General features: G+C 35.5%; 1 protein-coding gene across 1 annotated transcript; it reads left to right on the top strand.

The window, feature by feature from the left end:
- The first annotated feature begins 453 nt into the window (after nucleotides 1–453).
- Nucleotides 454–19,692, top strand: zgc:152774 (uncharacterized protein LOC553526 homolog). Its single transcript, XM_059516268.1, has 17 exons — nucleotides 454–586; nucleotides 684–756; nucleotides 4,343–4,475; nucleotides 4,565–4,785; nucleotides 5,558–5,705; nucleotides 6,466–6,625; nucleotides 7,732–7,860; nucleotides 8,372–8,491; nucleotides 8,722–8,825; nucleotides 9,164–9,331; nucleotides 12,493–12,612; nucleotides 12,972–13,049; nucleotides 13,286–13,325; nucleotides 13,842–14,011; nucleotides 14,634–15,237; nucleotides 17,894–18,150; nucleotides 18,979–19,692. Exons 1-17 carry the CDS (start codon nucleotides 545–547, stop codon nucleotides 19,130–19,132), a joined length of 2,721 nt encoding a protein of 906 aa, XP_059372251.1. The 5' UTR covers nucleotides 454–544; the 3' UTR covers nucleotides 19,133–19,692.
- Nucleotides 19,693–19,871: the final 179 nt, after the last annotated feature.

The following is a 19,871-nucleotide window of genomic DNA, read 5'->3' as shown; positions in this document are numbered from 1 at the left end:
TAAATAAATAATTTCATCTTGTTTCATTTTTGTAGTTACCATTATTAAGATGACAGCCTATAATAAAACAAAATGTGATAACGTGTATAATATATATATATATATATATATTTTGTTTTATAGGCTGTATTTTATATGAAATACTTTTATAAATTACCTTATTTTTATACTAATATCATCTTTAATAATGGTTACTACAAAAATGAAACAAAATGAAATTATTTAAATACATTATTTCATATTTTGGCATTATATTATATAGCTATTAATAATATAGTATTAATATACTGGCTATATATTCATCGTGGCTATACTATATATAAAGTAAATTATGAAAAAAAAATATGACATAGGAAACAAACTTTCAAATCGAAGAAAAAAAAAGGTGTGCAGATGAGATGTGCTCTGTGTGTGGAGCTCTGGGTGGGAGTGTCACGTCACACACATACACATATACACACACACACAAGCACACACACAGACACCGAAGGAGGAAGAATGAACCATCTGCATCTCTTTTCATCTGACGCGTGTTTTAACCCTCATGATGGCGAGACTGAGCGAGCACGGGATCCGGCTGAGCTCTGTGAGTAGTAGACTCTTCTCTTAACTTCTCTGAAGTCTCTTCTCACGCTCTGCGATGTTCTTTACGATGATTATATTGCGTGATGTTGTTTTTATAGATGAGCCCGTCGTACCTGGAGAGCAACTCCACCAGTCACACATGGCCCTTCAGTGCGGTCGCGGAACTCATCGGTGAGCAGAACACAAATGAATCCATCAATTCAAGAGGAAAAAACTCAGGTTTAGTCAGAAACTGGCGATACTTTCGGTTTAAACTTCCGCTAATCTCATAGACAATAAATACGCACATCACGTGCGCACCTGTTGCAGCTATTTTAAGGCAAACTACAGTATATTACTCAATGCTTTAATGATAATTAATGGCGTAATGTTAAAACTCAACACTCATAATTCATTTTGCGCGGTAAAGTTGCGTTTTGGACTAAATGCATAGTGGATACGAGCACATACAGTGTCTCATTGCATTTAACAGTAAAATACAGAATAGGCTAGCTAGAGGGACATAAGGGACATTCTAAAACGCTTAACGTGAAAAATGCTTAAAGTGGATTAATGTACTAAGACTGATATTAACAGACCAAACTCACTTAACATCATATTAATAAAGTATACTATCTTCAAAAAATCAGATGAGCTCTGAATATGATCTCAACACGTTTAATAACACGCAGTGGCGGCTCCAGACAATTTTGATTTGGGGGGCAATGGGGGGTCCTGGTCATTTCAAGGGGGGTCTCATGAAAACCAACAAACTGCTACTAAAGAACAAAAACAACACAGCAGATCAACTACTTTGTTTTTAATTAATTAATCAATTGCAGTTTGCAAACAATATGCTCAAACTTTAAAGGGTTGGCGCTTTAAATGGTTCGTGTCACCAATACGTATTAATCCACAAATTACTTAAGCGGTTAACTTTTTAAACATGGCGGACACTCCCTCTGAACAGGGCCGTGCAGAGACCTTTGGAGGGGCAGGTGCTCAAAGTATAAAAGGGGTACATGGAACAAGCTTTAAATGGCGCTATTCAAAATATCAATACAGCAATATATTGTGATGCATTCCTTACTGATTCACGTATATATATGGATGATTATGTATTGATACAGCAGCAAATGCTTTGATGCAGTTTTGAAAAAGAAACAATAGAGAAGACAATTTTAAGTTTAAAATAATAATAGCTCTGGGATTAGAAACTGAAATGTCTTAAATTGTCCCAACCTGATGGCTTTTTCTTCTCTGTTCTACAGAATAATTAAGAACAGCTGTTATAGTAAAAACTATAGAAAACACTTGTGCCTCTACATTTTCCTCTTTCTCACCAGCCTCTGTCTCCTGGCTTGCTGTTCCCTGCTCCCTTTCTGTCACTTGTGCCTCTACATTTCCCTCTTTTTCTTCCTCTATCTCCATCTCCTCATTTGATCTATTACTTTCCACTCTCTGTCCATCTAGGAACAAGGCTCAATTTACTATTTCAGCATTAATCTATTATTTTAACCATCACTACTACTCTTGCACCTAATCAATAAGTCCACCTTAAATATTGATACAAAACATAAAAACTGATACACTGGAATATAGTGATTAATATTATTATTACTGTTGTAGTTGTCTAAAATTGAACACCTTTGCAATGTGAACAAATGACAGGCTACTTTTACATTTATTTCCAGAGAGATATTATTGAGTTTACAGGCTAAAGTGGTCTTGGAGTTGTAAACACTGTTGCTATTGTAGAAAAAAAAATTGTGTCACATTTAAAATATAATTATATTTTAATTCATTTCTGAATTGTTTTTATTTTTATAATGATAATTCAGAGAAAATCTGAATAAGCCTTACCAGTGTTGTGATAATTATTTTTAAGGCACTCTATGTGTTAAAAAATAAATAAGTACTGTAATATAATAATAGTTTAGTCAAATAACATAAAAAAGACCAGACCCTTCGATGCCTGTGAAACTTTTCTCCCTCAAACAGCACGCTAGTGTTACTTCTACACTACAGGCTATACACAGCAATATAAACAACATATCTGCATGTTCTCACATCACATCGTTCTTTTAAAATAAAAATAAGTAAATAAACATCAAAATAACTTCGCTGAGAATGAAACACCACTTACCAGCTGCCGCTGTGTTGAAAATATCCTTTAGCAATTAAAAATATGCGCGTGCAGCGTGAGGAATCCATAGACAGTAAAAGAAATCGTCCCGGTCGGATGAGGTTGTCGTCGTCAAGTGAAAGGTCATTATGTTGGTCATTTTATTTACGGCTAAATTATTATTAATAAATTGTACTAATATTATGATTGGGCGTGGGCAGTCATTCACAAAAGGGAATGTTATTACAAAAAAATTCGAGGAAATTTTGCTTTGACAAAAGGGCACTTAAGGGGCAAAGGAGCAGGTGCTCAAGTGAATCGGTTCTTTTGGACAGTTCGATCAAATAAAACCAGTTGGAAAAAAAAACGGTTCACCGGTTCTTTTGCGCTCGTAGTAATGTCTTTGCGATGACTGCCCTTCCTTGAAGCCTTCGGTTTACCCATAACATTAGCACAGAATCAGTTCAGAATCAATCATCAAAAGAACCAGTTCGGTTCAGACGAGCTGTGACTCAGTCTGCTTCACACTGAATCACACATGCGCTGTATCATCAGCTCCACGGTTCTCGAATCGGACGCGTCTGACAGAAACGGTTCTCGTTCAGTGTACGAATAAATGTCGAAATAATAATTATTTATTATTGTTCTGCGTAGTTTGAAGAGAAACATTTTTTAAATATTTATCCCAGAAATATATATATATTTTAATCAGGAAGAGAGTGGGGGGTCAAATGGGGGGTCAAGGCGTTTTTTGGCAGGGTCTTGAGACCCCCCAGGACCCCATCTGGCACCGCCAGTGATAACACGTTAAGCCTTTTCCCATAGAAAACCGTTATAAGTAAGCACTTAACGTGGCTTAATGTACAAACTCACTAAACATCATACTAATAAAGTATACTATCTATAAAAAATCAGATGATGTTTAGTGAGTTTGGTCTGTCAATATCACTGTATTGGTATATTAAACCACATTAAGCATTTTTCACATTAAGTGTTTTAGAATGTCCCTAGAGGAACACTAAGGTTGGTTTCACATCCCAGTGAATGCAAAAACTGATTACATTCATCTGCAAATGCATAAATGCAAATAAAAGAATGTATATGAAGACAAACTAACACTTAACAAGGAAAGCATTTGTCAAAAATAGGTTTGTTGGGTTTACTAAAACTAGCATTATAGATGTAGTGTTCAAATGAAGACTAATGAAAGTATTGCATCACTTGTGTTTGTGAAACCGTGATAAACTGCACTGCGGTTTCTGTGCTAGGATTGATGGTTTATGGTAAAGGCTGATGGAAATATGTAAAGCTTTCAGGATCGGATCTCAGTACCGTTAGAGACAGGTGTCAGGAAACTGCGCTCCTGTCGTGCTCACTTTTGATCACTTAATGATCAAGATTTGAGGTTTAACAAAATCCGTCATAATATTTCTGCAGTTTCCTCTTGACTTCCTGTTAAACGGCTTGTGTGTCTGTTTTTAGGGTTGTAGGTTATAGGTTATATTTAGAGATCTGCCTTTTTGCAATGGCTTGCAGTTTAAGAGAAAACTGAAAGTGCTGCAAAAAGCACTCATGCATGTCGTGCATGTACAAGAAATAATGCAGCTGTACTACTCTAATTATTTAGGCTACTTTTCTCTGCGTGTGTTGTAGATAATGCATCTGATCCAGGAGTCACAGCCAAGAACATCTGGATTGATGTTGTGACGGTCAGAGAACAGCTGTGCCTCAGTTTTATGGACAACGGGAGCGGTATGACACCCAACAAACTGCACAAAATGCTCAGGTATGTGAAAACAGACACCAATGATGCCTCGAATCTTGTTGAGGAGAGAGATTTTGTGAAAAGGAATTTCTTTTTTTTTTTTTTTACAGCTTTGGATTCACAGAGAAAGGCTCCAGTAAAAGCAGTCATCAGCCCATCGGCGTATACGGAAATGGGTTTAAGTCGGGTTCAATGCGTCTTGGCCGCGATGCTCTGATCTTCACAAAAAATGGCGGCTGTCAGAGCGTGGGCATGTTGTCTCAAAGCTTCTTACAGGCCATTAAAGCTCAGGCTGTGATCGTACCCATAGCCCCATTCAACCAACAGACCAATATCCTTCTGTTCAATAGAAATATAGACATTTTTCTGTTTGATTAACCCTCCTGTTGTGTTCAAAAGCTTTTGAGTTTGGGGACAAACTAACTCACATTTGTTTACATACAGTTGGCCAAAAATCACTTTGAAAAACACTAAATATTCATATAAAAACAGAAAATGTCTATTCTAGCTCATCAGAGACTACAAAAAATAAAATAGGTGAGAAATAATATATATTTCTTGGATGATTCAGAAGACGATTCTTAATTTCGAGTAAACTTTGAGTCTTGAATTGAACTTCATATTTTAGTGTTGGCCAAGCTACACTTTTTTAGTGTTCTTTAAAGTGTTAATTGCATGGAAACCAAAATGGGGGTCGACAGTGGAGTCAATGAGACCCCAACACAAAAGTCCTAACAATTTTTTGTATAGCCTTTTCAAAACATATCCATGTGGCGGAACTTTGCATGCACATTCTTGACCATAAATGAGAAATTTTCACCATATTCCAAGAAGAAATAAGTAGTTTAACCAGTATTTTGAACAGTTGGAAAATTAGTGGGAGTCAACACGACAGGAAAAAATTAAGATGCATGCATTTGGTTTGCATGCATGTGCATGTACTCTTTGCATACAGAAAGTAGACTATATGCATAGATTATGTACATACAGAAAAAAATGAGATGCATGTATTTGTTTTGCATGCATATGCATGCACTCTATGCATAAAGACTTTAAACGGATGTCTCAGTGAGACAAAGCATTGCCTTTAACTCCTGCCTCACAGGCGCTGGTGGTAACTGAGGATTCGGAGGCAAGTCTGAGAGCCATCCTGAAATATTCTCTCTTCCAGAGTGTCTCTGAGTTACAAGAGCAGCTGGACTCCATTCAGGGCAAAAAAGGAACCAAGATACTCATCTGGAACATCCGCAGGTCTGTCATCTGGTAGTTCGCCAGAGCATGGATGTGGTCAGTCGTAGTGAAAGATGACGTTACAGAGCTAATGCAGACAGGAGAACCATTATGTTCAGTATCATAATTAATTTGCATGTGATTTACATGTTTCATGCAGGTGAGTGTACTGACTCTGTCGTGACAACACACTCCAGATTTGTGTTTGTTTTGAATATAACCTTGAACTGCTTAGTTTAACAAATCAAGTCATTTTAATCACCCTAAAACATGTGATTCTCTCAAATCTAACAAATAGCATATTTAAGCAGTCAGATATGCAACTGGCTACTTTCTAATCATATTTCTGTGTTTACTTGCATTTTTGTTTCTATCTCACAATTCTTACTTGTTTAAAGTCCAAATTGCCAGATAAAAATTGCAGCCATGCTTCCATAGATATCAGGACTTTTACAGTTTCACTTTATTTGATGGACTTTTTTTTTGTTTTGAATGGTAGATTTTGTGATATATGTTTATTAGCCACTTCCTAAATGCAGTAGAGTAAATGCAATATGCGAGTATGCTTTATCTGAAACTGATAAATTATTTTTCTCGCTTAGGATGAAAAAAAAAAATGTTGGCCAAGTGCAAATGTAATCAGCTTAACTCTTTTACATATGAACCATTTTATTTTTATCCAAATATATTTCTCTTTCTAACTTAAATGCAAAAATACGGAATGATTTTTAATCATTTTTGTCTTAATTTTAATCAATTTTTTTACAACCTTCTATCACAGAAATAAAGATGGAAAGCCGGAGTTTGACTTCGACACGGATGCGGAGGACATCCGTCTGCCAGAGATCCGGTCGGAGGAGACACAAGGAAAATGGAGGAGAGATTATTACAAGCACCGCAGAGACAGTAACAGCGTCCCTGAGATGGAGTTTTCTCTCAGAGTGAGTGAGAGAGAGAGATGGCCAACAGAGCGAGAAACTTCCTGATATTTATGGGCTGTAGTTGTTTTACAGTGTGAATGCAAATATGTATGTGTGTTTGTGTGTGTGTGTGTGTGTGTGTGTGTGTGTGTGTGTGTGTGTGTGTGTGTGTGTGTGTGTGTGTGTGTGTGTGTGTGTGTGTGTGTGTGTGTGTGTGTGTGTGTGTGTGAATTTTAGGTGGAGCTGAGAGAATGATAATACAGTGCCACAGTGTGAACTGGTGAATTTGAGTGTAACTTTATGGTGTGGAGATAAAGATCAGAAACTGTCAGGGATACAGTCTTCAAATCATAGACTTTTTTATTATTTACTTTTTCCACTGAGGTACAAAATGTTATTTAAAACATTTTTTATTTTAAATAAAAAAATGTATATATATATATGTATTAGCATCAGCCTGATTCCCTCGACAAAACCCCAGTAGAAGTTTTCCATTGGATTTTGGATTATTCCAGACAATAAGCTCTCAGGCCAACACAAGTTTATGATACATCATGATAATCTTCACAAATTAACACAATTTAAATGAATTTTGAAGACTAAGTACAGATTGGCAGAATTAAAAAGCTAAGTGTAATCTTTAAGCGACGTACGCCACAGTCACATGACTTCAATTTCACAATTGTTAACTGTTTTAAGACTTTACTTAAAAAAAAAAACATTTTACATGAAAGTTTGAGTTAGAATAGTTTGAAATAGTGTGACTATGAGGCTGTAAAACCGCTGTACCTGTTCTGTGACATTGCATTTCAGGCGTTTAACCAAAAACTTTAAAAAGCCATTGAATTCAGGATGATGGAACCGGCTAAAATGCTTGTTTGTTGGTTAAGTCCAACAAAAATACAGCATATGTATGACAAATACTAATGTCTGAATGTTACTGGACATTTGTGCAGGTGGTTTTCTATAAATGCTATATTTTGGTCCGGGGAGGAACTTTTGAATATGTTTTATCTCAGTCAAGGACAGTTTGATATGTTCCCTTTAATTAAATGGAAATACATTTGAGAATTAACTGGAAAAATAAACACCAACACAAATTAAATTTTTTCTGTCTGCCATTCCAGGCGTATCTCAGTATCCTTTACCTGAAGCCCAGGATTCAGATCATTCTGAGACAGAAGAAAGTTCAGACGAAGCTGATTGCCAAGAGTCTGTCCATGATCGAGAATGATGTCTATAAACCGCAGTTCATCGTATCCTTCTACTCGCCTCTGAGTTTTGAGTTTTGTATTTTTTGCTTTTATTAAAATTTTAGTTAATTTTTATTAAAGAATTTAATTCTGTTTCATATTTTTAGTAATCTGTTTTGGTCTTTTACATTTAAAAAAATAAGTATTTATTAATATTTTTAATTCATTTTTGAGTTATTTTTCCCTTTAGTTAAAATTGTAGAAATTATATTTTTTACACTCAAATTTATTTAAGTTTTAGTTATTCAAGTGCATCAGGTTAAACTGAATGGAAATGTGAAATGTTAAATTAGGCAACTCACTTATTTTAATATGAGTTAACATTTATTTTAAGAAACAATGTTTCATGTTTGTAGGTAACTGTAATAACCCTGCCTGCTCTACCTGTTTCTGTTTTTTACTTCCACAGTAGGTTTTTGAAATTAACTGATTAATTATTACTATGTTTTTTCCCCATAATCCCTAGTCAAACTATTTTTGACTCGAGAGTGTTTTCTTTAAACATGACTCTCAGAATGAGAGAGTGAAGATAACTTTTGGATTCAACCAGAAAAATAAGGAGCACTTTGGAATTATGATGTACCATAAAAACAGACTGATAAAGGCCCATGAGAAAGTTGGCTGCCAAATCAAGGTACTGGATCCATTCATGTCGGGATACGAGATATAAGCAGGTCCAAACATTATCTGCACATGTATTTCATGTTATTGTTATCTATTCCAGAGAAATCTCCACAAATTCCGCACAGAAAATGCTGAAAACTTTAATAGATTGTGTCTGGGCCTGGTTATAACTTACTCCAGTAAACAATAATTGTTTGGTTCAAGTATCATCATGTTTCACTTCCCATCTCTCTCCTTCAGTCGTCAGGTCAAAGGTCAGGGGTCGGGGTCATCGGAGTGATTGAGTGTAACTTCCTCAAGCCTGCTCATAACAAGCAGGATTTTGAGTACACCAAAGAGTACAGGTGCATTTCAGAAACTCACCAAAAACTTTTACCTGCAGCGCCGTCCGGCTCCAATAGAGGCTCATTTGTATGTCAGACTGACGCTAAATTCAAATCTACAGCCACAGAGAAACAAGCTCTGGTGAAACTGAATATTTTGTTGTATAGCTGATCACATATAATAGGTTCAAGTATAGAGTTCACAATACAAGTCAAAGAACTATTTTTTCAAATTAATTAAAAATTATTTTATCATTTAAAGTATAAAAAAAAAATATTATATATATATATATATATATATATATGATTTTATGTATTATTTCCGTTTTAACTTCCTTTTATTTCTGCATTCCTCATAGACTCACACTAGCTGCTCTTGGTCTCAAACTGAACGATTACTGGCGTGAAAAGAAGGAAAAGAAAGCAAAAGAGAGAGCGTTTCAAGCCTTAGAGAGGAAAAGCCAGGAAGGAGATACTGAGGAAACAGACGAAGAGGATGGTGAAGAGGAAGAGGAGGAAGAAGAAGTGTATGATTGTTTTCCTCCAAAACGTTTCACACAGCAGTGTTGTGGTGGTACCTGCTTTGCTCTGTTGGGGATCTGTTAGTCAGATAGCCAGAATAGTACCATGGGTTTGTGGGTAAAAAATGAACTTAACTAGCTAAAAGCTATTGTCAGACTATTTGTCTGTTAGACCACAAACCTCGCACGTACATGCATAACAGAAACATACAGACAAAAAGCGTCTTGTGATGGCAAAGGTCGAGTTGAGCTCTTAAATGCAGGTGGGTGGTGCTGAGAAATGTGAAACTGTTAATCACACAGCTAAAGTAGTAGCATGGTTCATATCTGTGATGTCTGCGAGGTTCCCATAAAAACAAAACTGAGGCTTTGTTTTATTAGCTTTGCAAAAATGTAACAAAATAGAATACATGGATAGTGTTCATTTGATTGTTTGACAAAGTTTGATACATATTTTTTTTTTCATTATAATAATCTTCAAAGCTTTTTTAAATGTCAAAGCCTAAATAAAATCAGTAAAAGTAAAAAGTTTAACATAGACTATAAGTAAACTATACCACGGTCACATGACTTAAATGCAACCGGCATTAATATTCTTTCAGCTGTTTCAGTCTTTAACTGAAAGTTCAAGTTTGAATTGTTTGTAAGAGTGCGATTATAAACACACCCGTATGGCAAAAAACTTTTTTGGCAAAAACATTTTATATATATGCTAAATATGTTGTAAACTGTGAAGCGCAATTAAATATAGATTTTTATTTGAAAGTGAAAATATATTTAGTTTCAATCTTAATAAACCAAAATATATTTCAAAATGTTTTTCAGAGACAAAAATATACAATTACAGTCATTTTGTTTTTATATTAAAATTGAATGCACGTTACAGACAACAAAAGTTACGTATTTTCTTGGATTGAAAATATAGAAGGCAACAAATGTTTAAATAATTTTTTATATATATATTCAGATTTTGAAAATATATTTTTAAAAGATAGGGAGAAAATGTCAGAAATATATAGAAAATAGTAGAATATAGAAAGTAATGCCATTAACCATTTGTTTGCAACCACCTTTCAAGTAAAACCCTTAAAAATCACTGATGTGTTTATGTTGTACAATGAAACAAGACAATATCTGAAGCTTTTATTAACCTCTGACCTTTTCAGGTGTTTAACAAAAGGCCATTGACTTCAGGACATTGTAACCAGAAGATGATAATGATAATGTCTGGGTTTTTGGCTAATAAATATACTGTACGTCTTTACTGCGACAGTCTATATCATCTGCCTCTGACAAACAGTAGCAAGTAGTAAATCATGGATTTGAAGCTCTGCTGAACTCAAGACTAGTGGCTAGTCCTAACCTTGTATCAACTGGAATTATTACATCAACATATGAACAAAAACAGCTCACATCAAACTATTTCTTGGGCCTAAATGTTTTCCCAAAATATTAGGGCTGTCAAACCGATTAAATGCATCCAAAATAAAAGTTTGTGATTACACAAGATGTATGTGCACTGTGTATCGCAGTTAATCAGTTTAACAGCATAAGAACAAACTTTTAATTTGGATGCGATTGATCGTGATTAATCGGTTTGACAGCATAAGAACACATACATTTATTTTGGATGCAGTTAATCACGATTAATCGGTTTGACAGCTTAAGAACACATACATTTATTTTGGATGCAGTTAATCACGATTAATCGGTTTGACAGCTTAAGAACACATACATTTATTTTGGATGCAGTTAATCACGATTAATCGGTTTGACAGCATAAGAACACAAACATTTATTTTGGATGCAGTTAATCACGATTAATCGGTTTGACAGCATAAGAACACAAACTTTTATTTTGGATGCAGTTAATCACGAGTAATCGGTTTGACAGCAAAAGAACACAAACATTTATTTTGGATGCAGTTAATCACGATTAATCGGTTTGACAGCATAAGAACACAAACATTTATTTTGGATGCAGTTAATCACGATTAATCGGTTTGACAGCATAAGAACACAAACATTTATTTTGGATGAAGTTAATCACGATTAATCGGTTTGACAGCATAAGAACACAAACATTTATTTTGGATGCAGTTAATCACGATTAATCGGTTTGACAGCATAAGAACACAAACATTTATTTTGGATGCAGTTAATCACGAGTAATCGGTTTGACAGCAAAAGAACACAAACATTTATTTTGGATGCAGTTAATCACGAGTAATCGGTTTGACAGCAAAAGAACACAAACATTTATTTTGGATGCAGTTAATCACGATTAATCGGTTTGACAGCATAAGAACACAAACATTTATTTTGGATGCAGTTAATCACGATTAATCGGTTTGACAGCATAAGAACACAAACATTTATTTTGGATGCAGTTAATCACGAGTAATCGGTTTGACAGCAAAAGAACACAAACATTTATTTTGGATGCAGTTAATCACGATTAATCGGTTTGACAGCATAAGAACACAAACATTTATTTTGGATGCAGTTAATCACGAGTAATCGGTTTGACAGCAAAAGAACACAAACATTTATTTTGGATGCAGTTAATCACGATTAATCGGTTTGACAGCATAAGAACACAAACTTTTATTTTGGATGCAGTTAATCACGAGTAATCGGTTTGACAGCATAAGAACACAAACATTTATTTTGGATGCAGTTAATCACGATTAATCGGTTTGACAGCATAAGAACACAAACTTTTATTTTGGATGCAGTTAATCACGAGTAATCGGTTTGACAGCAAAAGAACACAAACATTTATTTTGGATGCAGTTAATCACGATTAATCGGTTTGACAGCATAAGAACACAAACATTTATTTTGGATGCAGTTAATCACGAGTAATCGGTTTGACAGCAAAAGAACACAAACATTTATTTTGGATGCAGTTAATCACGATTAATCGGTTTGACAGCATAAGAACACATTTATTTTGGATGCAGTTAATCACGAGTAATCGGTTTGACAGCAAAAGAACACAAACATTTATTTTGGATGCAGTTAATCACGATTAATTGGTTTGACAGCATAAGAACACAAACTTTTATTTTGGATGACAGCTTTGACAGCACTACAAAATATATATAAAAACTCCACACACAACAAGTTGAGCTAGTGTATTAATGACTTTCTTGTGTCTGAAGGGATGTGATATGGATTCAGTGTGAAGAGTGTTTGAAGTGGAGAGGAATAAGCACTCACCTGTTAGCTGGAAGCGTTCCTGATCCGTTCAAATGCAGCATGCACCCAATACAGAGCTTACGGTGAGTCTATGCCTGATTGATTACTTGAAATTAAACTGGTATGTTCAGAATGCAGTACTACTAGTATGCTACACATATTATGTATGCACTACAGTATGTATAGTGTGATGTATAGTAATGTAATGTATAGCATTAAGCAAGTTTTCTGTGTGAATGACGTATCCAGATGACCCGATTTGCCAGAATGTGGCATTAAAAAATTAAATGGATTAGAAAATGCTACTGTATTTGCTTGCTGTTTTAACATGCAGCTTGATTAGAAGCTGTAAATCTGTGTATTGCATAGTATGCTGTAAACCACACACTACGTATTAAATTTCAAATCATGTCTTATATATTCTTGTGCTTTTCATGTGAAGGAGCTGTTTGTTACCGGAGGATACAGAGGAAAATGCTGAAGTCACAACACCCAGCTATGAAAAAACACTCAAAAAACAGTTAAGTCACTAAAATTGTCCCTGCACCTCCAAAACATTTTTTTAAAATAAATTTCACATTTACAAAAAAGGACAAATAAAAAATTTAATTTAACCAGCTTTTGAAGCAGAAAGACTGAAATCTTTATTACAACTTGTAAGCACAATCTTTACACTAATGCTGTGGCTCCACATTAAGACACCTGAAATTCGAGGATGAATGCATGCGGTGTTAATGTGTGTTTTGTTGTGCGCAGGGAACATGCCTCCATCAAGAGAAGAGGAAGATCTCTGGAGGTATTGACCTCTGTTTGTGTGTCAGATGAGGAAGTACTCGTTTCGCAGGACAGGAACTTGAGTTTCTGACTCTCACGAGTGTCACACTCGCTGTGGGCATGTTGATTCAGTTCTGTGTGTTTGGTCTGTATAAAGGTTTTCTGTAGGTCTGCATGTGGCCGTCTTCTTTTGCATGTGGCAGACATGACAAACAATGCGTACGAATATGAATTTGAGAGCTTTGCCTATGCAAACATAAATTGTTGGTTTGTGTGTCAGTATTTTGACACTGTAGTTTGCCACGCGAACCAATACAGTCAGGCTGCCCCTTAGTAGATAATTTATATAATCTCTGTTTTATGGGGAAAAAAGAATTATTTTATATAAGAAACTATATTTTAGTAATTGGTTCTAATGGCTGCAGTTATGTGGCCATTTATAGAAATGACGTACACTAATGTGAAATATCACTTCTCATTTTGGTTTTGACACATTGATCTCATATCAAACCATAATAAGTGTGTGTTTGTGTTGTAGATGAGTAAAAGCCCAATGCATCCTCTCTGTCGAGGACTATCTGAACCTGCATCAGATAGCAAGAAGGATGAGGTCACCGTTACCATGATGACAGACACACAGGATACAGATGAGGATGGAGTAAGCGTTGTTGTCACAGAAGAAGAAGAAGAGGCTTCACCCTCCCCAAGGTCTGAGAGATACACAACTTGGCCATTTACCCACATTAAAGAATCACTTTTGCAGTCGCTCAACATTAGGAAGGAAGCAAGTGCACAAAAGCAGATGCATCCTTGGCTGATGCATTGCAGTACATTTAAAATGTTTAACAAACATTGTCGGGTTGCTGCGGTAGTGACAAACAACAAACTACAGTATTTAAGGGTGTTAGAGTGACCTTCAACTGTGACTTTAAACCAGATATGTTATTATTCAGAAAACTTTTTATATAAATTTTTATATAAATTATACAGAAAATATAATATAGATGTTATACCAAATTTGACAGTTTTTTCCAGTTTTAATGTCATTTTAAAAAAGAGAGATAAAAAAAAGTGTAGAAACATTTTTTTTAATCAAATTAATGAATTAACTTGAACGAATAACTTATTAAAAGTACATTTTTGTAAAAAAAAGTGTGAAGATTATTATTTATTTTTTACAATATAACTGGTCTTTAAACATGAACATTTAAAGCTGTGTTTACACTTCAGCGGGTCCTGCATAGGAAATGAGCAGATTTAAAAACCACAGGTTTTAACTTTTAGCATAGCTTTTAGCATTTTGAACTAACTTTGCTCACTTGTTTTTTAGAAAAAGAAGGAAAGAAATATATTCAGACACTGAAAAGGACAATAAGTCCCCAAACCATGCTGAAGATCCAGACGTCCCATCTGAGGGAGAGACAGAAACACCAGACAAAGCTCATGAAGGATCAGAGACAAACAGCAGCACATCACCAGTGGTGGATACGGTGGCTCAGGAGGACACGATTCAGCTGGAAGCCGCTGTACTTGAGGGCCCCGTTGAGCCCCAGGCTTCTCAGGGGCCGCAGATGCCCAAAGATCAGCCCAGGATCCCCCCTCACCCGCTCTCACCACACGCCTCCACAACCATAGCTCAGACAGTGGTCGTCACTCCTCTCAGCCGGCCGGGCTTTCAGCCCGTGTCGCCGTTACCCGTAGACGGCTCAGACCGCGCAGCGCTTGCTCATAGACTCGCTCAGCTGGAGCGGGAAGCCAAGCGGCTAAAAAGAATCCTGGGCATCCGTGAGCCAGAGGTTGCCTTGGTGACGGAGGTGGAAGGGGGCGTGCCTTCTGATGTCACCACGGGTGATTCTGTGTTATGTGACCAAAATGCAGAAAGATTGAACCCAATGTCAAATGAGTCTAGGAGGGAGGAACTTTCTGTTTGTCAGGTAAGGATGCCAGCAGCCAATCAAATTTCAGTGGCTAATGCTAGACCCAGGTGGCTGACTGATATAAAAATTTATATATTTGTACATCTTGTTAAAATTAGTATGTGTGCCTATTTTTCTGAAGATCGCCCTCAAGGTGGCGCTATAATAAGCAACTTTGCTTATATTTCTTACTTTGCAACTTTGCTTTGCTATATATATATATATATATATATATATATATATATATATATATATATAGTACAGTATATAACTATATGTATAGTTATAATTAGTATAATTTTGTGTCCGTATAAACAATTATGCTGACAAGATTTGCTGTAGTATATATTGCGTTGCGTGATTATTCTGCAACTATGTGGATAAAGTGAGATATTTTACAATGTTGATGCCGTTAGCATATTAGAGCTGGGCGATAATATAGCTATATTTTGTGACAATACAAACAGTTCTGATGTGGTTAATGCCAAATCTGAATGGCCAACTGTTATAAAAATGTATATATTTGTACATCTTGTGAAAATTATCATGTGTATCAATTTTTGTAAAGATCAGCCATAAGGTATAATAAGCAAACTTAATTTTTTGCAAATAACTCCTCCACATTAGAACCAGAATTAATATATATATCCAATATATATCCAATAGTGAGATATATTCAACTTTATAAACAGAGCTTTGCGTTAATATAGATATATTTTCTGACAATATAAACAATTAAGCAACCATAGTTTGTATATATATATACAGTACAGACCAAAAGTTTGGACACACCTTCTCATTCAAAGAGTTTTCTTTATTTTCATGACTATGAAAATTGTAGATTCACACTGAAGGCATCAGAACTATGAATTAACACATGTGGAATTATATATGGAATTATATACATAACAAAAAAGTGTGAAACAACTGAAAATATGTCATATTGTAGGTTCTTCAAAGTAGCCACCTTTTGCTTTGATTACTGCTTTGCACACTCTTGGCATTCTCTTGATGAGCTTCAAGAGGTAGTCACCTGAAATGCTCTTCCAACAGTCTTGAAGGAGTTCCCCGAGAGATGCTTAGCACTTGTTGGCCCTTTTGCCTTCTGTCTGCGGTCCAGCTCACCCCTAAACCATCTCGATTGGGTTCAGGTCCGGTGACTGTGGAGGCCAGGTCATCTGGCACAGCACTCCATCACTCTCCTTCTTGGTCAAATAGCCCTTGATGCCTTCAGTGTGACTCTAGAATTATCATAGTCATGAAAATAAAGAAAACTCTTTGAATGAGAAGGTGTGTCCAAACTTTTGGTCTGTACTGTATATATATATATATATATATAGTATAGTATATAATATTTATTGCCGATTATTTGTATGCAGATAAATAAGGATGTACTATATATGTATCCATCTTTTAAAGGGGTCATATGACGTTGCTAAAAAAGAACATTATTTTGTGTATTTGGTGTAATGCAATTTGTTTGTGTTTTAAGGTTAAAAAACTACATAATGTACATTATTGTTTCTCTTCTACGCCCTTCCTTCTTAAAATGCACTGATTGACCAGCTATCCAGTGCATTGTGATTGGCCGAATACTTTCAATGTGTGTCAGAAATGTTACGCCCCTCAACATACTGTACTGTGATGCCTTGTCCGGCATGACAAAACAAAATCAATAAAACCCATTACAAATGAGGCATTTGTTGCATCGAGTGGGGACATAATTACTGATTATAATGACTTATACTGTGTTTTTACACGTGTATTGCACGGTGTAAAAATAAAACCATGTTTGCATTTGTGATTGGACAAACAACAAACAATAAGTGCTACTCTACACTGCTCAAAATTCACGTTTGAATCGTGAGTAGCAAGTTCTTCAAATATGAAAACATACTTACAGACTGTGAGTCAGAAGAGCCAGACTGTCCTTGCAAAGTTGGAACTGCCCCACTTTATAGAAACAACCTTTGTGCACAGCCTTCCCAGGATCAGGGAACAGTCCTCCATAAATGCGCTGCACACATCTGAATATTTGGGTTGAACTGTTCTGGAACAGTGTTGTGATTACAACTTAACCACTGATTTCTAGTCGTATCCTCTTTTGGAAGACCAAACTAAGTAGTTTCACTTTCACAAGAAGCACACAGCGGCGGATGTGGCAAAAGTGAGAATAAAAGTTAAGCCTTCTTTCTTTGTGTGAACACAGTGATGTAGACATGTTGGGGGCGTGTTTAAACAAAGCGTTTCAGAAGGGCATGGACAAGTCTGAACTTTTTTTAGTCTCTGCAACTTTAAGGATCTTATCTATGCACAAACAGCTTGTAACAATCCAAAGAGATAGGAAAACTTGAAATTGCATCTTATGACCCCTTTAATATACTGCTTTGGCAATAATATAGATTACATTTTTGACATCATAATCATGCACTTGAGAATTGATCTATATTGCATATCGCTGAGTTATATAGAATTTGTTATTGCCAAATAATTTGTTAATTAATTTTGATTTATCAGTTTATCTTGTGAGAAAGCTGATTTGTTTGTTAAATCATTAAAGATCAGTAAGGCCCTATGTGTAGTTTTTAATCAGAGTGACACCATAATTAATCAATAGCACACAACAGTGAATAAACTCATCATTCTAACAATTTGAATTACCTTCAATCTGTAGAAATCAGAGGAACAGGCCAACAGGCTTCCATCCAGTTCGTCCCCCATCCAGCCGGAGGCAGAAACCAGTCCGAGAGATGAGCTGTACTGGAGCAAGACATTAGCCAAACTCCAGAGTGAGAACCAGAGACTGCTAACTGATCTGAACGAGCTGAGAACAGAGAGAGACCAACTGCTGAACCGAGTGAGACAGACAGAGAGAGAAACAGGGGACAGGAGAGACCAGAGCACCAACACACCCAACCACACGTACAATAGGTGTGTGTGACTGAGTACAGCTGCACAAAAGAGATGAGATACAAGTCAGATCTTATCTTTACAGTACATTTATTATTATTTTCTATTTTCCAAGAATATTTATGTTTTTAATACATACATTATTTACATACATCTATTTATATATATATATATATGTGTGTGTGTGTGTGTGTGTAGTGTATATATCAATATATACATTTATGTTTTCAAAGAAAATTAATACTTTTATTCAGCAACTATGCATTAAATTGATCAAAAGTGATAGTTGTGTCTTATTATAATTTTTCTTAAATGTTTCTTATTAAATATTTGGGTTTATATATATATATATTTTTTTTTTGAAGGACAATTATTTTTTTTCAGCGAGAAGACATTAATTTGATCAAAAGTGACAGTATTGACGTATAATATTGCAAGACATTTTAATTTGAATGAATGCTTTTATTTTCATATGCATCACATTTTCAAAAAAAATAACATTGAGAGTTTGAAACATTGATAATAATCAGAAATCCTTCTTGAGTAGCAATGGATGATTTTTCAAGGATCATGCCATTCTGAAGACTGGATTTATTTTTGGAGTAAATTGATCACAGGAATAAATAAAAATGTTAAATATATTGAAATAGTAAACAGTTTTATTGTAATGATTTTTTTAACATTTTACAGTATTTTTAATCAAATAAATGCTACTGTGCTTTAAATAAATATATTTATTTATTTATTTAAAGCACAGTAGCATTTATTTGATTAAAAATACTATATATATATATATAAAACACACACGTGCACTAATATGAACATGTCTCTGTCGTTGCTTCCTGACAGCAGTGTGACGCTGGAGAGGTTGCGGTCTGTCCGTCGGAATGTGGTTGCATTATTATCTTCCATCCTACCGAACCTGGATATGCAGGGAATCAGCTACGACACAAATGATGTAGACAGCATCCTACAGCAGATCATACAAGCCAACAACCTGTGATTTTTCAACCGGATTACAGAGCAATGGCTGTCTTATAACACAAGCATTTGGGATCGAAAAAAAAAACTATTTGCCTGAAGCCGAACAGAATGCAGAGGTTGGAAGGACAGAATTATGACAAATCGCTCACTGCAAAATTGGTGCGTGGAAAAAACAGCATTAAAAGGTCTTTTTTTTTCATAAACAAATTATATTGCAAGTTAAAGCTACTATACATTACATTTCACACAGAAACACAACTGAACAAATATTCTCAAAGCCCACATTCTTCTAACTTGAATGTTGCATGCATGGATCTGACCGAAACATTCGCTGTCTCTCCATTGCTGCAAGTTAAACGACTTTCACAATCATGTCACAGACATTTGAGGTTTCACACAGACACTTCATCAGTTCACTGTTCAGCTGTATTGCTCTTCTAGTGCTTACTGTAAATACACGCATCTGCAGGAAGCTTTTTGATATGTTTATTTAAACTTGCTATTTTTAAAGGAACAGTTCAACCCAAATAAAAAAAAATGGCCTTAAATGTACTCATCCTCCGGTCATCCAAGATGTAGAGGAGTTTGTTTCTTGATGGGAAAAGATTTGGAGATATCTGTCATTACATTAGTTGCTCTCCAGTGGATCTTCTGCAGTGAATGGGTGCCGTCAGAATGAGAGTCAAAACAACCGATTCAGACGAAACTTTCAACTTTTTCACTCATGGAAGCAAAATTGACTCGATGGTTTCAAGTTA

The sequence above is a fragment of the Carassius carassius genome, chromosome 29 (genome assembly GCF_963082965.1).
Source record: "Carassius carassius chromosome 29, fCarCar2.1, whole genome shotgun sequence".
In the NCBI taxonomy this organism is placed as follows: Eukaryota; Metazoa; Chordata; class Actinopteri; order Cypriniformes; family Cyprinidae; genus Carassius; species Carassius carassius.
The sequence above is the reverse complement of the archived record's forward strand: the minus strand, read 5'-3'. Positions and strand labels throughout refer to the sequence as shown.